Source organism: Pseudomyrmex gracilis, unplaced genomic scaffold (assembly GCF_002006095.1).
Source record: "Pseudomyrmex gracilis isolate BER0280 unplaced genomic scaffold, ASM200609v1 scaffold_106, whole genome shotgun sequence".
Taxonomy (NCBI): Eukaryota; Metazoa; Arthropoda; class Insecta; order Hymenoptera; family Formicidae; genus Pseudomyrmex; species Pseudomyrmex gracilis.
This window is the reverse complement of record NW_018020690.1, coordinates 324,539-340,254: the sequence shown is the minus strand read 5'-3', so window position 1 is coordinate 340,254 and position 15,716 is coordinate 324,539. Positions and strand designations below refer to the sequence as shown.

The window sequence follows — 15,716 nt, the reverse complement described above, 5'->3', positions numbered from 1 at the left end:
GCGCGCGATAAAACCCCCCGGAGGGTTCTTTTATTATACCGTGAGAAAAATAGCGCGTGTGCGCGCAGGTTGGAGAGAGAGAAAAAACGCGTCAAAAAAAAAGGCCGGTTCTTTCAGTTACGGACGGATTGTGAAGCAAAAAAAAAAAAAAAAAAAAAAAAAAAAACAACAAAAAAAAATAAAAAACAAAACGGTCGAAAGCTCCCGGCGATATTGCTCGCGCGTCGCGCCGACCAATTTCCAGTTTGCACTTTGTTTTCAGAATGCAATTGCGTTGTTTCGAACCTCGTCCGAAACCCTGTACAAACGTTAGAACCATCAACGCGGCGCGAAGTGACGAAATTTCGTGAGAAGAAAAAAAATAATTGACGATTTTCAAACTCCGAATCTGCGCTGCGCGCATCTACAAAGTTTTTATTTTCATCATCGAGTAACGAATCGCGTAAATTAGACGGAAATTAGATCGACGCGTGCCGGCTAATTGTCGCGGTCGAATTAAACGCGCGGGATTTGTCATCGACACAATAACATCCGGACGCGCGAGCTTTTAAACGCGAATATTATCCGACGGTCGGGTAATTGCGCGACAGGTGCGCGCATTTCGGCGCAATAAAACCGCCGTGTTTGCGACTGTCGTTATTACAACGCGACCGACCGACGCGAAACGCAACGAGGGGAGGGAGGTCTTTACACATCGGTCGCTAAATAATCTATTTCTCTCGTGAGTTTACACACACGCTCCCGGCATCGAATGCGCGTGCACAGCGCGCGCGCTCTCCTATAGACGGTCAGAGACGAGAGACACGGGAGTGCACGCATCGGCGGCACCTACAACCCGAAATAAACCGCAGCTCGTCTGGATTCCTTCCTTTTGCAACGTTACCTACGAACGGCGCGTCGTCTTTTATCGATCCTATACACGCCAAAATTTGCCGCTGTGGAAAAATCGTCGCGCGAATGTCGTCGTCGCCTGCGACCGATCGCTGATTTACAACCGACGTCCGCGTTATTATTCAAATTCACGTCTCGCGAGCGTCGCGTTAATATTCATTTTTCACACCAATCGCGGAAGAAGAGAAAACGCGCGATCACCGCGCGGAAAAGACGAAGATTTCTCATTGATTTCTCGGAACGTCAATTAAATTGTTTTTCTTTTTTTTTTTTTTTATCGGCGAGAATTCGAGCGTGAAAAAAATTAGAGATCGATAAACGCGAACGCTAATACACAACGATAGAGTTAACGCAAAGTTGGCGTGTATTTACGTCGCCATGGATTATCGAGGGCACCTAGAAATCTACCGTGATTTACGACCCGATAGTTTAAAGCGACATCGCAACTCGGGAGCCATGATATTTTACAGCGGCGATTCTCGTCGCGCGCGTCGGGTAAGTTAATTTAATTTTAAAAGCGAGCTAAATCACACACACACGCGAACATAAAGCGTATCGTCGCGCGCGCGCGCGCTGATTGATAGAGGAGACAATGTACGTAATCGTTTCGCTCGTGCCAGCTGCTTGCACGTGTCAATCTCCCGACAGTATAGAACGAAAAACCACAAATACATACGTAACAAGTAATTTGTTTTAAAATTCCACCTCTAGTTTTACGACGACGACTCAGTTCGATTGTGTCACCCGCGTGTTTCTTTATAATTTGTTCACCTAGAAGACAATATATGAGAAATTCGCTCTCGAATAATTTGAAAAAATATGTGAGATCCGAAGAATTTTGCGATAAAAATCGCGCGTTAATAATCGGTGTCGCAAAACTTGATAATCCGATAAACGCGAACGATTGCGCGTTTTAATTAGCGGAGGCGCAGCCGCGCTACGACGCGTGCTGTTGCGGTCATTTTATCATCGAAACGCGCGTGGTGTCATCGTGCGATCGATAATTTTTAAAACTCTCGGCACAACGCGCAGATAGGATTCATCTGACCGCGTTCGCCGCTTATCAAAATGCGAGCGAGACACGTGTCGGCGCTGTCTGGCAAACGAAACAGCCCGCGAACTAATCGGTGATATATATATATAGAATATATTATATACACATGTATATATAAATTAGTGCGGCCGGCAATTTGTTCCGGCAAAGCAAGTGACATAACGACACGGTTTTGATAATCGCCATTAACGACGCACCGTTGCGTGAAAAATATTTATAAACGATATTTCGCCGAGCGTGAACCAAGATAGCAAGTACCTGTTTCTCTCTTATCTTCTTCTCTTTCTCTTTCTCTCTTCCTTTTTCCGTCTCACTAGAATACGCCATTATATGAATTTTGGCAGCGTTGCTCGGCTCGTCTCGTTTTAATCGTTTGGAAAATCTCCATGTGTGCATGTGTGTATGTGTGTTGCGCGCGTTGTTTAACAGCAAAATTATGACCGCGGCATGGTGGTGGCTGGGCGCGGCGTACATCAGAAAGCGACGACATTCTCGCGTAATGCTTCCCCGGGAGAAGTCCATTATCTCTCCCTCTCTCACGCAACACCACTTTGGCGCAAAATGGCGCGAGGAGTTCCCGAAGCGGCCTTTCGTTTCAAAAGATATAACCTCGCGACACGATCGATGGGTTTTTTTTTTTTTGCACGCGGCGCTTATCATGAACGAATTTAAAAGCGCCCGTTAAAAAAACCCACAATATAAACTCGATGTCTTTTTTAGGACGGCGCGGGTAGAAAAAAAAAAGAGACCGTGTATGTGTGTGTGCGGGCGCGCGCAAGTGGTACGTCTCGCCGATGCTTTTTTTTTTTTTTTGACTAGCGCACACATGCGCGCGCGTGTGCACACGCGAGATGTTATTTCCAGCTACAAGGCAGGCCCGTTCTGGTCCTCTCGAATGATTGATCGTTTTTCCCTCGCTATATATTTCTTTTCGTCTTTCATTTTCCGTTTCAATGTTTCGTACCCTTCGACCGCGCGCGTCGTTACAATTCCAACCAGGTTTCTCGATACCTTTTATCCACACCCCTGTCCGTTCCTTTTGACCCTTCCACGTATCTCGTTAACGCTAGAACTTCCAAATGTACACTTAAGTTTTATCACATCCGTCAATCTGACGGATATTTGAAGAAAAAAAAAAAAAAAGAAAAAAAACAGCGAATGTGCTCTTACGTTGTTAGTGTATTTAAAAAGGTGAAATTGAACAAACTCAATAAATTGTTCAATTAAAGGAATTTGAAAATTCAGTCATTTTGACGGTTTTGGTAGTGCGCAATAACGTGTGTTTGTATCAGATTTAGATCCTTATCAATTTTTTACACACACAAATATAATCAATCAGAGTATATTTATTCGGATTTGATCGATTCTCCGGCTATTTCTCGATCGTTTTCACTCGCAATAACTCCGAGCGAGATGTTTTTTTTTTTCCGAGAAAAGTAACGACCGTATATCGACGCAATATCGCATTTCATCCCTCGCGCATCGCGTTTTTATCCCTGTCGCGCGAACGAAGCTACACGCATCGACCTAACGAGAATCGAAAACTCTCACAACACACTCCGCGCGAACGAGATTAATAGTATTCCGAATGCGCGAGATAATCCGCCGCGCGGAAGACGCGCACCGAATATCGCAATCACACAATCGACATTGCGAGATGTGATTTGCAAGATCTCGCTCGTTGCGAAGCACGGACGACGAAATGTTGACAATCGCGTGGCGGATATTATTTAAACGAGAGACTGCGCGCGACTCTCTCTTTATCGACACGCGACAATATGCAAAAACCGATATGTTTAACAGATACGACACGTACGTAATAATATGTTAATATCTTACCCGTGTAAAATTTATTATACAACGACGTGCAATATTGCACAGTGCGCCAGTGTGCGCGCCGTTGCGTTTCGCGCGCTTATTGGGAAATGAATGGAGAAATTTTGTTTTCGCGGTATAATTTTCCTCCCTTCCCCGTTTGTGTGCTGCGCTCGCAATTTAATCGTTTGCACATATGTGTACGTGCGAAGCCGTTTACGATCATACGGCGCTGATAACGCACGACGATTACATGCTTGCTCTGGCCCCGGTAGTTTGAGAAACACGAGCGATTAAACAGACGTGGGCGCCTCTTTGAATAATAAATTTTAACCAAAGGTTTTCCCCCCGGGGGAGCGAGCGTCTCCTCGCACGGAAAGCAATCAGGTATTAAACGCGTTTGCGTCACGCGGTGAATCGAATTTTACCTGCGCTAAAAACGGAGTAGAGACCGAGAGAGAAAGAGAAAGAGAGACAGAAAAAAAAGGAGGAGAACGCACGGGAGTCCCTTGCGACTGAAAGAAAAATGTGGAGCGGAATAATTTAATTCGCCGCCATTTGATCGACCGTAAAGTCGTGCTTTAAAATCGTCCCTCGTACTTTTGCAACGGTGTATCGACGACGCCATTCGACAGGACAGAGAAACTGATACCCCGCTAAACGCTCTCTCGATGTACGATACACCGACTGTTGTTTGCTAAATGTGTTACATCGTCACGCGTATCCTCGGTGTCGTCTTTCGGGTGACCCTTGCGTCACGCGCGCAGCGCGTCAATTCGCGGAACAAATACTCGTCTCTCTCTCTTTCGCGAGCAGAAGCTGTTCAATTAGTGCGCTTTGATTGTTGCCAAAATGTTTCGCGATCTCGCGTTAAAAAGCGAACGTTCTCGTTTGAATCATCGACTGTACGCGAGAAAGAGAGAGAGAAAGACGAATTGCTCGACGTGTCAATCGAAAACTAGGCCAACCCGAGTTGAGCGAATACCGAGTTCTTAATTCGCTATTAGCGTGCCGAGAGACCCGCTCTCTCGATCGAAAGTTTATTTTTTTTTTTTTTTTTTTTTTTTCTACACGATGACAAGCGATAAAACAGAGGCGACACGTGAAGCGTGTGTACTCACCTCCTCGTCGGACGGCGGCTCCTCGTAATCCGACAGCGTGTTCTTGAAGACGAAAATGCAGTCGGACGGGTCCAGATGACGTGCGTTACCGAATTGCGTTTGTCTGTCGGCGGCCCCAGCCGACGGTGCGCTCGTCTCCACCATGTCGGGGGTTGTGTTCGTCAACGCGACGAGTCTCGCGACCTCCTCAATAATCGCGTTAGCGATCGCCCAACGATCGCTCGTACTCCTGATTCGCTGAAGCGGCGATTTGAACGCGTGATCGTTGAAAACTGCAAAGCGAACTACTTGTTAGCGCTATACAGAACATGCGTGCGTATATATGTACGTTTTAATTAACATATCGACTCGGGATTGTTAACACAATCGAATGTGTGACACACCGACATAAGTAAGTGATACGTGTCACATCGTCGTCTTCGGTGCCGTCTTTCAAGCGGACTCTTGCGTAAATACACACAGTAAATAATATAACTAATAATATAAATGACAAATAATTTATTGTTTAAAAATATGAAAAATTAAACGCAATTTTTCAAGTTGTCAACAATTTTGAGACAAGAAGTAAACAGACGACGTGTTCATTGCCAGAGAGTTTTATTTTTTCTTTTACAAAAACAAACAACAACAAAAAACTACAAGTTATTGCGATTGGACGTTGCGAACGTAATCGAGATATGCGTCGGAGATAACGGCAGCGAAGAAGAAATGTGAATTAAGAGGCGAGGCACGAGGTGCCGTTCGTGCGGGCGATGGAATCGCGCAGAATTAATGGATGACGAATATTTTTAAAACGCCGAATTACACGGAATTAGCTTACGTATACACGCCGAGATACATCTCTCACTTTTGTTAAATCGTTCGCCGGAACGTTCCCCTTTTTACATCATGAATATGCATCGCGCGATACATCACGACTACACGCGCATTCGGCGCACTGTCAACGACAGCTCGCCCCGATCTCCATAACCCTTTTTTCTTTCTCCCCTTTCTCCCCGCGATTAATCACCACGCCTCGATATCAAAAGCGTGACGACGCAATTTTATCTCGCTCGCGACGACGAAAAACGCGATTAATCATCTCTTTCTTTCTTCCCGCCGAGAAAAACGGAATCGCGCGAAGGAAGAGAAAGAGTTCGATCGATGATGAGGAGAGATGAGACCAAGCGAGATTAAACGAGAGAGGCTTCGACGACGTTTTCATTCGCACGTGACGCGCGGGGCGCGCACGTGTGCGTTGACGCGCGATCACATGCTCGACGCCGAGGAAAGGAGAAGAGGGGAGAAAAAAACGCTTATTACGACGCTGTTTATAAATACAAAATGGTTAAAAAGATATTTACACATACGTGCAAAACGTACGTAATATAACGCGGCGTTACATGCGATAAATTTTATAAACTCGCATTAAGTCTGCACGTACGCATTGAGTTCGCACACGCGATCTTTCGTTTCGCGCAACGCGCATGCGGGCCGAGCGCGAACGCGAAACAGGTGATCCCCCGAGAGGAGGTTAGGTTATGCTCGGGGTTACGGGCGCCGGCGGATGCGCGATCCCCAAAAAAACACATACGTCGTACGCGAGAAGAGAATTTTTGTTACATCGTTCAAGGTGAATTTTGACAGTGACGAAGAGAATGAACTTACGTTTGCTGCCGGCACGAAGTTGTCGGAACGCTCGATTCGCCAGCTCGTGGATGAGGTTATGACAAGAGTCGCGGAACGCACCGAATATCGCGAGTTTGTGTTTCTTCGAGCACAAACGCAAACGCATCAACGTGACGTAAACGTGCGCCAGTTCACACATTTATCGATGGTTTATCGAGAGTGCGTGCGATTTTTTCAAATACCGCAACAAAACACGCAACAAATATACCTCGCGCCGCGCACAAACTGCACAAATGTTCGCGGACTCGATCTGCGAACCATCAAAATGGCGACATCTGGTGCGAGAGAACCGACAACCGCGCGCTCAAACGGTCGATACGTCAGCGACGAGTCGATACATTACCGCAGGACGGTGAAGTTCGCGTCGCGCGATGGGTGACGCGCGACTTCGATATGATTTAAACAAAAAAAAATAGTACAAAATGCAAAAATAGTTTTTTTTTTTTTCACAATGAACATATTTATAGAAACTTTTATGTATTTGTTAGTATAAAAAAACTTGCGTACGATCTATCTGCTAAAAATATATCATGCGCTTGTGCGTATCACAAGAATTTTATAAGACACTGCCACGTGTTTTTTTTTTTTATTCCATCATGGTTTGATCGTTCGAGATTCCCGTGAAGTGTATTGGACTCGTGGACATGTGGTCCGTGAACACTTTCTTCGGTTTTACGGTGACACGCATTTTGTCATTACTGTTAAATTTACATTCACTTACATGGATGTCTTTAACAAGTGAATTATTTACTTCTACGACCTCTAAACTCGTTGCACTTTCACTTTCCATTATTATAGCTTGCTTGTTTTCGATATCGCCGAACGAGCACTTGTTTACAGTAAGATGAGCGTTTTCGTTTATCTAAAGAGAAAAAAATGTTTGATATATACATATGCACATATATACACAAAAAAGATCTATATATATATATATATATATTTTTGAAGAGAAAAATATCTGAAATGCGACGAGTCTCTTACCCGTATACCCTCCTTACAGTTCTCGAAGTAACAGTTGTTCATGTTAACTTTGCCAGTTGCATAAACAATTACTGCCGTTCCTAATCCTTGAAATGTTGTATTTTTAAATACTATCTTTGCACCAGGATTGACAACCGCGCCCCATTTAACGCTACTCAGATTGGCATTGGTTACGCGTATCTTACAATTAGTTACAAACAATACGCAGTTCTTTCTGACGACCAAACCTGCTTTAAGCGCTCCCAGCTCGATGCAGATGTTTTCCAAGAAGATCTATTACAAGTCAACACAGCACAGGTGTAGTAATTAACAAATTTAGATTAGAAAAAATTCTGACCAAACTGACTTGCGCATACCTCAGTGTTAGAAATATCAAACAAGGCTGAGAACGAGATATTGGAGTCGGTTGGAAAAAGAACAGTCTTGTCTGGATCGCCAAGTCCTATAATCATACTTTTTTCTTCCACTCCACTGGAACGCTTGATTGACTGTTGTCCTTCGCCTAATAAAATAATCTCACCTGCCTCTAATAGATCTAAAGTATCAGAAAGATATTCACAAATCCTAAAATAGATACAGATAATAAAATAAATCGCTCTGCTTGATCTTTGAATCTAAAATCAGTTGAAGAATTCGCATCATACCTAATAGTCGCGTTATCAGGTACAAGTCTCTGAATTCTATTATTATGTTCTATAAATTCCTTCTTTGTGCCGCCTTGCCATACAAAATAATAAATACTTTTTTTATCTTTAAAAGTTTGTTTTCTCTTAGACGTTTGTTTTTTTTTAATCAACCCTCTCAACGAAGGGTTTTCCAACAGATCCATTTCAGATTTGATTTGCTGAAGCCGAAAGTGATAGTGCACCAACTCGCACGTCTGATCCTCTATGGATTCGGGCACTTTGACACCGTACTGCAAGTCGTCCGGCAGATTCATCTCCGTTTTCGCTATCTTTTCCTGTATTTCTCTTCCCTCTCTGATAAGCGACTTGATAATATCGCATGTTTCTTTATTAATAATTTCGTTGTTCATGTCGTAAAACAATCTGATTCTCTGCTCCAAGTGCTGTTCCACCCAATCGGTGTTATCGTCTTCCTCCTCGTCCCATGGCATCCATAGATAATTATAGAAAAATCGTAATCGATCTATGCAGTGTGCCGTGCCGACTATATCCAACTTCGTGTTTGTTTGTGAAATGGTGGGATACAATTCGATCAATGGTACCTCGTGCGCCTCAGGAAGATGGATGTCATCCTGAACGGCAAGGATCTTCACCGTCGCGGTTAATGCGGGAATGTCCATTCCTATCGCTTCGACGAGAACTATCGTAGGGTAATGAATATTGAAGGATTCACATGTCATTGGTGAGATCTTCCAAAGCGCCTGCCAACCGACCGGTTCTATAACCAACTCGACGTCGCAGACCCATTCCTCGCGAATTCGCGAGGCAGGCACTACTCTCCCTTCTTTGGACAATATATTCTTGAACTCATCCAATCTCACAGCCAGAGTTTTATCGTGAAAGGTGAAAATGTCCAGAAATCCCTCAGTCATGTTTAATTCTCGCAATTTTTTGCGGAAACAACTAGAACAAATTGGAAAGGAAGACAACACGTGCTCTTCGGACACACCAGACGCGCTCGTACACGTTTGATTTCAAAATGTTTCCGTTTCAGCAAATGTTTCAAAGTATCTCGAGGAAAACAATGCGACATGAGCGACACCGAACAAGCGCAGCTAAAGGCCGTGTTGAAGTCGGTAATAGAACAACTGCGGATAATGTCTCGTCAGATTGAATTCACAAAATTAAAACATTTTCATACACTAAGTTATTTATGTTAATTGAAGCTTTTTCTTTTTACCTGGCTTGCGTCAATGCATTTAAAGTTTAAATCTAAATTCAAAACAAAAAAAAAATTAAGAAATAAACAAAAAAAATGTAGCAACAGCACACGGTGTTCCCAAGCGGTCACCCATCTAAGTACTAACCGCGCTCAACGTTGCTTGACTTCAGTGATCGGACGAGAACTGGTACTTTCAACGTGATATGACCGTTGCCGGTATTAATAAATTTCTGACAATGTTATAGGATTACATTTTAAATTGAAAACTTTAAAAAGACAAAAGATTAATTTCTAAAACTTTGTTATCTTGAGTTTGTTTTTAGACACTTTAAATCTAAAGCATAAAACGTTTTACTTGTACGTATAATTTTGTTTGTACGTTACACAGAAATGATTCATGAAGTGATTTATTTAGTATTTTCTTTGAGTTATACACAATTTGTACTACAACTTACTTATATTACAAACATATACAAATATCTATCATTTGCATCTTATTCATTATTTACTAGTTTTGCCTCCTTATTCAAATAAAATACAAATTTGCTTTATATAATTTAAAAAAAACAAATTACAGAAATTAGCATAGTACTTCTTTTATACAGTTAAATGCTATACATATTTCTTTAACACGCAAGCTCATCCTACGAAGATAACTTATGCGTCATAAATATCTACCTTCAATAGATGCATAGATATATGCTCACAATTCTGCTCCACAAAAGTCAATAAGCAGATCACAACAGAGCGCATGTCTTTTAATACTTTGTAAACTTTTTATGTAAAAAGCGTAAATTTTATATAAATATAAAAACCTACTACTTGCAAAACGTATAACATAAAATTATGAGGATAGTGCGAATTTCAAACTCAAAGAGATATACTATTTTTTTTTTTTTTTTTAAATACAATTCTCAAAGTTTTTTTAATTCAATCTTGCTAAGTGTTGCGTGTATTTTATTTTCCTGTATCTTGTAATTTGCCTTTGGTTTCGATTATTAATGGCCTAGTACTGTAAAGATTGCTTAATATAACTTGTCTCTTGATCACTTCCAGTGCCTCCTGTGCTTTTGCAAAACATTGCTTAACCTGTTCTTCATTTTTTAACGCTTTATTCTCCTTAAATTCGCATCGGATTTTTCGCAGAGCGTACATTCTGAAAATATGCGAAATTAATTAATTTCTCTTTTCTCTCGTGCAAATATCGAATATATGACAGTACGACATGTGTAGGTATTTACACAATGTGAGGAATGGACGTTACGTTACGTTGCGTTACCTGTAATTATACGAGTTCCATTTCTTACTCTCTCGAATTAAATCCCGATAAAGATTCAGAATAGCGTTTCGACTAGGACCCATTGCTTATTCTATTTAAAACAAAATTATCACACTTTACACACTCATCAACAAAGATAACTCCGGCACTGTCCGCCAAACCTGCAACACATGGTTTTATTTGTAGGCTATGTTCTAAAATTCACTGCCGAAAATGTATAAACATACGTGATCCGAACTATAGATTTTTAACGTCGACAATGAATTTTGGAACACAGCTGTACGATGAGATCTGCTTGTTTTATATGAACTTTCTGCACTTTGTTTTGCTCAACCTGATCCGACCATGTGTTTTTGCTCGTTGGATCCACGTTATTTTTCATGTTTGCTTCAGGTTGCTTAATTCTTTAATTACGTGTTAGTGGTGTTGCATCAGCCGTACCGGTTAGATGTGCGTAGTTACGCTTAGATATTTTTGGACAATCTTCGGTGTTTTTACACCGATTTCTTCAGTTTATCAGTATTTTTAACGAACGTACAACTCCGTGGCTTGTACCCAAACCACGGTTTAGAACCTGTGTCACGATTCCTAAAGACTTAGAATGGCGTATGGACTAGCTTGAAACGGTCCTTTGAGCCATATATGCACCAAACCAAACCTTTAATTACGTGTTCAAATATTCAGTGAATAAATAAAAAAAGCGTAACATGAACAAAGAAGGTAATTGGAAAAAAATCGAGAGTGTGTGTGATACAAATTATTTTGCGCGACAATGACATTTTACATAATAAAGAATTATAAACTCGTAAAGCAATTTGCTTATATGTTTTTTTTCTTTTTCAGAAATTTGTCAATACTTCAGTGGCATCATTAAAAACGATAAGGATGTTTCTGCCGGCATGGCTGCAATTAGTACTTTATTAAAAGTACTGGAACATTCAAACTGCAAGTAGTGTTATAACATATGTAACGTTTTTAAAAATACAAAACTTGGTTTTAGTATTTTGATCTATATTATTATAGCCGAGACAGTTCAAGAGCTCCGAATCTGCCTGAAAGATGCAATTGATGCTATGAGATCCACCGATACTTCAGTTACTTCAATTGCCTCAGGAAGTGAATTGTTTCTTCGTTTTATCACGTTAGCTACACTGGACACACCTGTAAGAATCTTTATTCATATCTGAGCTTTTGTCATTATTGAGAATCACGTTTAGAAAGTTTGTCAACAATATGATGAAATACGCATCATGCTTCTGCAACATGTGGTTGTGTTTCATAAATTTTTTACTTAGTCGTTTGCAGATTGCAAGAAAATTATGTTGGATAGAGGCAAAGTGTTCTATGAGAAATTAGTTGCAGCACGTGGAAAAGTTGCCAAATTAGCAGCACATTTCATCACTGACGGTTCAGTAAGAAAATATCAAATGTATTTAAAAAAATAAACATAAATTGTCTCACTTTTTAGTGTTTTTCAAGTTATTTCTTTTTAACAGATTATACTTACACATTCAAAATCAAGAGTAGTGTTGCAAGCAATGAAGGAAGCTGCTGCAGATAACAAAATATTTGAAGTATATGTTACATCTTCATCACCTGATGGTAGTGGGTATGTTTATATTGTTTTCACATGTCAATAGAGAATATCTTTTAACACTTTAAGTTCAAGTAAATTGTAAATTACGTACTTGTCTTCGTTATTTTTAAAAGAGGAGACATGTGCAAGAGCCTAACGAACCTGGGAATATCGTGTACCATGATCTTAGATTCCGCAGTGGGATATGTGATGGAACAAGTAGATATGGTAATGGTTGGAGCTGAAGGTGTTGCGGAAAGTGGTGGCGTGATAAACAAGGTGTGTACTATTTAACAGCAATGCACATTTTCTTATAACCTGAGTGTTCTAATTTGTTTACAGATAGGTACATATACAATGGCGATTTGTGCAAAAGAGATCAAAAAACCATTTTATGTACTGACAGAAAGTTTCAAATTTTCGAGAATCTATCCTCTGAATCAAGTGGATTTACCTGACGAGTTCAAGGTAAGTTACGATTTTTATCGTAGTGCCAGTCTCCAAATATTTGTGATTCCTATTTAATTATTATGCAAAATATATAAACAAACTTGGAACAGTATTATCAAATACATATATTATCGTTGCAGTATACATCCAGTACTCTACAAAATAATTTGAAAAAGGAACATCCTTTAGTAGATTATACTCCGCCTCAATATATTAGTCTGCTGTTCACTGATCTGGGAATTTTAACGCCTTCGGCTGTTAGTGACGAACTTATTAAATTATATTTATAATTTGAAGACTTTTTTATTGTGTATATGCCGAATTTAACCCTGTAAAATTCCATTCGATTTACCAAACACATGACAAAAATATATACATATGTATATGTAAATATGAACATTTCTGATTGATTAAAAAAGAATTCTCTTCTCGTTCCAGATATAATAAAAAACTATATTGTAATTTTGTGAAAGAGAAAGATAATTCCAATTCTTATTAATTTATATATACTTGCGAGAAATACAAGATTTTTTAGTTTAGATTTTTCGTTCGCTCTTGCTTAACTGGACACAGCCCTAACCAACCGAGATGTGAATTTAACCCTTTCAAAATGTGACCTTAATAAGTCAGGATGTGAACCTAACCTAACCTAACCCTAACCTAACCAATCGAGATGTGAACCAAATTAGTCAAATTGTGAATGCAGCTTGTCAGTCAAGTTAAATTAAACAATCTCCATAATGTTGTATGTAGCAAATTTTAAGCACAGTTTACTGATCTCTTAGAAATACCTGTTAATTTATTTCTACAATATATATTTATTACAGGTTTAAATGTATTCACTTTTGCAAGAAGACAGTAGCAATCTGTAGACTAGCTTCTACTGCCGCTAATGTCAATAACAATCTCAAGCAGCTGACAATACTCGGTCAAAAATATGCGATAGATGATTGGACAAATGTTTCTCCAAATATTATCGCAAAACTAGGCAGAAATCTGCATGTTAAGAAATATCATCCGCTTTCACATTTACGTCAACGTATTGTGAATTATTTTTACAGTCAATTTCGCAGCAGTGGAACCCCGTCGTTCAGCGTTTTCGACAATATCAATCCTGTGGTTACAGTCGGTCAAAATTTTGATTCTCTTCTTGTACCAAAGAATCATTCGAGCAGAAAGAAAACTGATTGTTATTACATAAATCAAGAGATATTACTGAGAGCGCATACAACTGCGCATCAAGTGGAACTGATCTCAATGGGACTGAACGATTTTTTAGTTATTGGAGATGTGTATCGTCGTGACGAAATTGACAGTACGCATTATCCAGTTTTCCATCAGGTTGACGCGGTCAGATTGCGAACACCGCAGAAAATATTTCACAACGTGAACGACTCTGAGAGTTTGACATTATTTGAACATAGAGGAGTAGAAACTTCTGAAAAACAAGGTTGTCATACCTTGGAAGCAGTAAAAGTAATGGAGCAGGAACTGAAAAGTACTTTAATTGGTTTAGCAGAAGCTATCTTTGGGAAAGGTAGAACTTTATTTAGCATTTCTAACAATACAAATAAATATTTTCACTTTCAAATCAAATTAATGATTCGGTGTCTTGATTTGAAGATAGTTTATGTTGGCAGATATACATTGTCGATGGGTTGACCAATATTTTCCATTCACTCATCCGTCATGGGAATTGGAAGTATTGTACAATGACAAATGGCTTGAAGTATTAGGCTGTGGCATTATGCGTCAGGAAATTCTTCAAAACGGCGGCGCCACAGATCGAATCGGATGGGCGTTCGGTCTTGGCTTGGAAAGATTAGCTATGCGTTTGTACGATATTCCTGACATAAGATTATTTTGGAGTAACGACACAGGTTTTCTGAATCAATTCAAATTTGACGATCCTAATACACATATACGATACAAGGTGAGACAAATAATTGCTTTTCAGATATTAACTTGTTTATGGAGATTATTTATATGCAGAGAAAAAATCGTTTTTTTGTTTATAGCCTATCAGTAGATATTCTCCTTGTGTAAACGACATAAGTTTCTGGTTGCCGGAAGACGGAAGTTATTCTTCCAATGATTTCTACGATCTAGTCAGAGAAATAGGTGGCGATATTATCGAACAAATCGAGCTGAAAGACAAATTCACTCATCCGAAGACCAAAAAAATATCCTATTGTTACAGTATTGTGTACAGGCACATGGAGCGTACCTTAACTCAAGTTGAAGTTAATAAGATTCACAGTCAAATAGGAAAAACAGCAGCCACTAAGCTCAATGTAATTGTTAGATGAAAAATAAAATGCGCTTTTTTTTAAACAAAAGTGAATTTTCATGAATTCTTCATATTTCAACACTTAACCTTTAGACTGCCGCAAAAGCTCCTTTTGGGGCTTCATACAAATCTCGAGATTCCACATAACGTGTATGTTATTAAAATTTTTGAAAAAAAAAATTATTTTAATAGAACTAGCACAACACAGGCGCGCGCTACGCGCACGCTATTGTTATTTTTATTTAACGTGTTGTCAGTGAACACAACCTGTCACCGCGATGACAGATAGTATATACGTCCTATAAACCATATAATACACATATGAGAAATGTCAGAAATAACGCATAAAAATTAAACTCAAAAAATAGTGAGAGAGAGAAGTGGAAAAACAACACGTGACTAAAGTTACGTGACAGGGAAAAGGGTAAAAAAGAGAATATTATATATATTATATGTAATATTCTATCTATATAATACACACACGTACGCATATATATATATATATATATACGTAATCACGTGATCGAAGTCAGTAACACCGCCGCGGTCGCGCGGCCGAGGTCAGTGACTCTACCCCCCCACCAAGGCCGCGCGGCCGCGGTCAGTGACCTCCCCCCACCAAGGCCGCGCGGCCGAGGTCAGTGACCCCGCCAAGGCCGCGCGGCCGAGGTCAATGCCCCGCCAAGGCCGCGCGGCCGAGGTCAGTGACCCCGCCAAAGTCGCGCGGCGGAGCTCAGTGACAT

The 15,716-nt window shown here is 40.2% G+C and overlaps 5 protein-coding genes across 5 annotated transcripts in view; 2 read left to right on the top strand and 3 right to left on the bottom strand.

Moving 5' to 3' along the window:
• The window catches only part of LOC109856047 (RNA pseudouridylate synthase domain-containing protein 2-like), a 123,390-nt gene extending 116,407 nt beyond the window's left edge, over positions 1–6,983 (bottom strand). Inside the window, exons 1-2 of the mRNA XM_020430887.1 lie at positions 6,529–6,983; positions 4,882–5,153 (exon numbers count right to left, since the gene is read on the bottom strand). Of these exons, the coding sequence (XP_020286476.1) occupies positions 4,882–5,153; positions 6,529–6,688 (432 nt within the window). The 5' untranslated portion in view covers positions 6,689–6,983. The remainder of the gene's footprint in view (positions 1–4,881; positions 5,154–6,528) is intronic.
• Positions 6,984–7,050: 67 nt separating this feature from the next.
• LOC109856063 (protein nessun dorma) lies at positions 7,051–9,253 on the bottom strand. The gene is made up of 4 exons (XM_020430921.1): positions 8,175–9,253; positions 7,887–8,094; positions 7,531–7,803; positions 7,051–7,411 (listed from the first exon to the last, which is right to left on the bottom strand). Exons 1-4 carry the CDS (start codon positions 9,086–9,088, stop codon positions 7,136–7,138), a joined length of 1,671 nt encoding a protein of 556 aa, XP_020286510.1. The 5' UTR covers positions 9,089–9,253; the 3' UTR covers positions 7,051–7,135.
• A 516-nt stretch (positions 9,254–9,769) lies between these two features.
• Positions 9,770–10,963, bottom strand: LOC109856070 (LYR motif-containing protein 4). Its single transcript, XM_020430932.1, has 3 exons — positions 10,885–10,963; positions 10,658–10,818; positions 9,770–10,534 (listed from the first exon to the last, which is right to left on the bottom strand). Exons 2-3 carry the CDS (start codon positions 10,738–10,740, stop codon positions 10,336–10,338), a joined length of 282 nt encoding a protein of 93 aa, XP_020286521.1. The 5' UTR covers positions 10,741–10,818; positions 10,885–10,963; the 3' UTR covers positions 9,770–10,335.
• Positions 10,964–11,034: 71 nt separating this feature from the next.
• On the top strand, positions 11,035–13,115 carry LOC109856069 (translation initiation factor eIF-2B subunit alpha). The gene is made up of 9 exons (XM_020430931.1): positions 11,035–11,061; positions 11,316–11,377; positions 11,501–11,602; positions 11,681–11,820; positions 11,953–12,069; positions 12,154–12,266; positions 12,368–12,512; positions 12,576–12,701; positions 12,824–13,115. The coding sequence occupies exons 2-9, from the start codon at positions 11,365–11,367 to the stop codon at positions 12,971–12,973; spliced, it is 906 nt and encodes a 301-aa protein (XP_020286520.1). The 5' UTR covers positions 11,035–11,061; positions 11,316–11,364; the 3' UTR covers positions 12,974–13,115.
• Positions 13,116–13,127: 12 nt separating this feature from the next.
• On the top strand, positions 13,128–15,038 carry LOC109856068 (probable phenylalanine--tRNA ligase, mitochondrial). The gene is made up of 4 exons (XM_020430930.1): positions 13,128–13,428; positions 13,511–14,220; positions 14,324–14,616; positions 14,702–15,038. The coding sequence occupies exons 1-4, from the start codon at positions 13,424–13,426 to the stop codon at positions 14,990–14,992; spliced, it is 1,299 nt and encodes a 432-aa protein (XP_020286519.1). The 5' UTR covers positions 13,128–13,423; the 3' UTR covers positions 14,993–15,038.
• The last annotated feature ends 678 nt before the right edge of the window (positions 15,039–15,716 follow it).

Coding starts and splice junctions, on each gene's coding strand:
- LOC109856068 (XM_020430930.1), top strand. Junction 14,221..14,323: donor AGAAGCTATCTTTGGGAAAG/GTAGAACTTTAT, acceptor TTATGTTGGCAG/ATATACATTGTCGATGGGTT. Junction 14,617..14,701: donor ATACACATATACGATACAAG/GTGAGACAAATA, acceptor TTTTGTTTATAG/CCTATCAGTAGATATTCTCC.
- LOC109856069 (XM_020430931.1), top strand. Junction 12,267..12,367: donor TCATCACCTGATGGTAGTGG/GTATGTTTATAT, acceptor TATTTTTAAAAG/AGGAGACATGTGCAAGAGCC. Junction 12,702..12,823: donor ATTTACCTGACGAGTTCAAG/GTAAGTTACGAT, acceptor TTATCGTTGCAG/TATACATCCAGTACTCTACA.
- LOC109856070 (XM_020430932.1), bottom strand. CDS start 10,740: ATGGGTCCTAGTCGAAACGCTATTCTGAATCTTTATCGGGATTTAATT. Junction 10,535..10,657: donor TGGAACTCGTATAATTACAG/GTAACGCAACGT, acceptor GCATATTTTCAG/AATGTACGCTCTGCGAAAAA.
- LOC109856063 (XM_020430921.1), bottom strand. CDS start 9,088: ATGACTGAGGGATTTCTGGACATTTTCACCTTTCACGATAAAACTCTG. Junction 7,804..7,886: donor TTGATATTTCTAACACTGAG/GTATGCGCAAGT, acceptor GACTTGTAATAG/ATCTTCTTGGAAAACATCTG. Junction 7,412..7,530: donor ACTGTAAGGAGGGTATACGG/GTAAGAGACTCG, acceptor TTTTCTCTTTAG/ATAAACGAAAACGCTCATCT.